We start from the raw sequence: 3,434 nt of genomic DNA, 5'->3' as shown, positions 1-3,434 counted from the left end.
TAAAGAGCCTCCCTCTGCCTGAAATAAAAATATTGACTTACCCCAGTTTCTATTTTCCAAGAAAAGTGAGGATTTAAGGTCAGAGGATGGGTCATTAAACTCGCTGACTCCCCCAGGGAGAGAACATGACAGAATGACAGATTTAAACATCAGTACATATCACCTGAGCAGTTTAAAATTTCTCAGGGGCCAAGCTCTTCCCAGCACACACACACACACACACACACACACACACGCCTCTGTCATTAGAATCAAAGTATATAAACGCAACTGACTCACTTCTCAAGAGGAACCTTCCAAAAAGGCATAGTGATCCGAATTTCGTATCCAACAGTGAGGAGTGTACAGCTAAGAAAGAACGGCAGTTTCAAGGCTCCCCACCCCTCAGCATGGAGTATTTCTAAGTCACCAATCCATCCTCCTTGATTTTGTCCGTCTGTCTGTCCTGGTGCCATCCGTCACATTTGGAGATCTCACTGCACCTCAGACTGGCTTTGGAAGCTATTTGCCACACTGACGCAACTCTTGCAACAGAGGTTGGAAGTGGGCATCCCCTCTGGCCTCTTGAAGCATCCCGGATACCTAGGTCTCAAATTGCAGATTTTGAGCTTGGTGTAGAATTTGGGGAATGAGGGACTTGAAAAATAATATACCAGGGGGTCCAGCATGCTGTTTATGTAGGTGAAGCTGAGGGTGACGTGGAGGGCCATATGGACAGATGGATTGCAGGCACTGGAGGGCACCGTCCAGAGGAAATAGAGCCTGGCCAATGCGCTGGGCAGGTAGCAGGCAATAAACACCACCGCCACCATCATGATGAAACGAATAGGCTTCTTCATCCGACTCTGCCTGGCCAGACGCTGCCTCTGCTTGAGGCTCCAAATGATCTTGAAGGAGCAGAACAAGATGATGCCAAGGGGCAGAAAGAACTCCAGCTGGAACATGACATCATGCCAGCCGTTGGCTGACACCATGATGAAGCTCTCACAAGCTATGACTTTCTCTTGCACACACAGATGGTTCTCCATCAGAAGATACAGAGTCCCCAAGATGACCAGGGTCCAAAGGGCACAGACGATGCCAACCGCAGTCCAGTTGGAGATGGTGTTCACCATATGGTGGGGATGGACCACTTTAAAATACCGGTCCACAGCCACCACTGTGAGGAAGACAATGCTCCCGGCCCTGTTCATGGCCAGCATGAAGAGTGCCATCCGACAAGGAATATCTTCAAATGCCCATTGCCTCTGTCTGAGGTAGTAGTCTGTCCGAAAGGGCAGGCAGATCATCAGAAGGAAGTCGGCTATGGCCAAGTTGAACAGGTAAATAGTGCTTGGCTTCCAGGTCTTCATGTGGAAGCAGAAACCACAGAGGGCGATGCCGTTGCCCAGGATGCCGAGCACAAAGGCGAGGATTAGCAGCGATGGCATCACCTCGGGCATGTGGTGCCCCTGGATGAGGCAGCACGACCTGTTGGCCATGGTGGACAGAGGACCAGTGCTCCGTGTGCCGGGCCGTGCCGTTTCCAATTTCCTCACCGTGGGAGGCAGGTACCACACGTGTGCATGGATGCAGGAACCGCCCGGAGAACAGAAACTTCAGCCAGGAAATGCAACTCTGCAGTGGAGGATGGATCACAAGCGGTCCATCTCCAACCCCCACCCCCCACCTCCTGGCCCAAGAGCTGAAGCCTGTAGCACCCCAGGGCCTGGAAACACAGGTGACTTCACCAAGTTGTCATTTCTGGGAAGCAGCTGGCTGGTCTGAGGAAATTCATGCTGGAGAGGAGTTGTTGGGACCTGCCCCAGAATGAAATTTTCTTTCCAGCCTCTCTCTTTCTCTTCAGAGTCTCTCCAAGCTGGAGGATTAAGCGAAGCTACACAGAAGGCACGAAAAAAAAAAAAAGCTTGTTTTTCCTCCCTCCCCAGTGGAGAAACACAAACATTTCCTGGATCTGTTCTGGGTCTCTCCTCCCTAACCTTTGCCTGACTGCCCCAACCTCACCCTCATCCCGTGGGGGCTCTCCCAGGCGGTGCCAGAAAGGGGAGGCTTAGCTCTGCTGCTCCTCAGGGCCACTTCCTGCGCCCAGACCCAAAAATACAGCACTTCAAAATCAGAAGGATCTATGGAGGGGAAAAAAAAATCCCTAAAATAGCACTTGTTTGGCTGTTTGAAAAATTCTCTGAAGTGAGTCGCCCTTCCCCTCCTTCACTGGCACCTCCTACCCTGGGCATCCTTCCTTGGACCCAGTGACCAGCTGCTCCACCACTGAGGCCGTGAAATGAATCTGAAGCCACTTCTCATGTCCCTCTTCATGAAACAGCCTCTCTGGGAGCCGGGTTCTCCCTCTGCTGTCAGCAAAAGAGGATTTGGCTCTGAGTTTCTCAAATCCGCCTGCTCAAAAGAGTGGAGTGCCATGGTCTGTATGTTTTTCATTTTAATTATGTGTTCAGCCCATGGGTGGTGGCAGTTGGTCAAGGAGTTTATCTCCAGAACGCTCATGGGTAAAATCAGTCTGCTCCCAAGACCTGTATGTGCTAAGTCGCTTCAGTCACGTCCAACTGTTTGCAACCCCATGTAGCCAGTCCCACCAGGCTCCTCCGTCTGTGGGATTTCTCCAGGCAAGAATACTGGAGTAGGTTGCCATGCCCTCCTCTAGGGGATCTTCCCAACCCAGGGGTTGAATCTGGGTCTCCTGCTTTGGCAGGTGGTTTCGTAAACTTTCCTGTCCTTTGGCTTTAGAGATCATCTGTCCACCTTTCAGCTTTCGGTTTAGGGAAGGGTGAGGGGAGAGAGTGTATGGAAAGGATACATGTGGGGACCTCCTGGGTGGTCTAGTGGTTAAGACTCCAAATTCCACTGCAAGGGGCCCAGGTTTGATCCCTGGTCAGTGAACTAAAATCCCACATGCCATAAGATATGGCCAAACACACACACACACACACACACACACCTGGATTTCCAGCTTTTCTAGGAAACTGGAAGATCTGGCCACACAGGGCCAAGCATCCCACCTGATGACAATCTGCTGGATGTGAGAATAGCTTCACCCTTAAGACACAGCAGGAATGCTCCATTTTGCCTCCGTCTCCACTTACCTGGTCAGCTTCACTCATCGACAGGCCTGGTCTCTGTGGGATTTTTAGTTTGTTACCTCTGCTCTAGGTTTGTCAGTTCTGTCCTTCCCAGGTGGCGCAGTGGTAAAGAATCTACTTCTTAATACAGGAGATGCAGGTTCAATTCCTGGGTCAGGAAGATTCCCTGGAGGAGGAAATGGCAAGGCACTCCAATATTCCTGCCTGGAGGATCCTATGGACAAAGGAGCCTGGAAGGCTACAGTCCATGGGGTTGCAAAGAGTCGGATACGACTGAAGCGACTTAGCATGCATGCATGCTCCAGGTTAAAGGTCACATTCCCTGAATTGGTCTACAAG

The 3,434-nt window shown here is 51.0% G+C and overlaps 1 protein-coding gene across 1 annotated transcript; it reads right to left on the bottom strand.

Annotated features, from left to right (window-relative positions):
* Window positions 1–473: 473 nt before the first annotated feature.
* On the bottom strand, window positions 474–1,481 carry HCAR1 (hydroxycarboxylic acid receptor 1). Its single transcript, XM_052655107.1, has one exon. The coding sequence runs from the start codon at window positions 1,479–1,481 to the stop codon at window positions 474–476; it is 1,008 nt and encodes a 335-aa protein (XP_052511067.1).
* Window positions 1,482–3,434: the final 1,953 nt, after the last annotated feature.

This window comes from Budorcas taxicolor, chromosome 17, assembly GCF_023091745.1.
Source record: "Budorcas taxicolor isolate Tak-1 chromosome 17, Takin1.1, whole genome shotgun sequence".
NCBI classification, from domain to species: Eukaryota; Metazoa; Chordata; class Mammalia; order Artiodactyla; family Bovidae; genus Budorcas; species Budorcas taxicolor.
Note: the sequence above shows the minus strand (reverse complement) of the source record. Positions and strands in the feature narration are given on the sequence as shown.

What these genes read in the sequence shown, in the direction of transcription:
- HCAR1 (XM_052655107.1), bottom strand. Translation starts at nt 1,481, where the DNA reads ATGGCCAACAGGTCGTGCTGCCTCATCCAGGGGCACCACATGCCCGAG.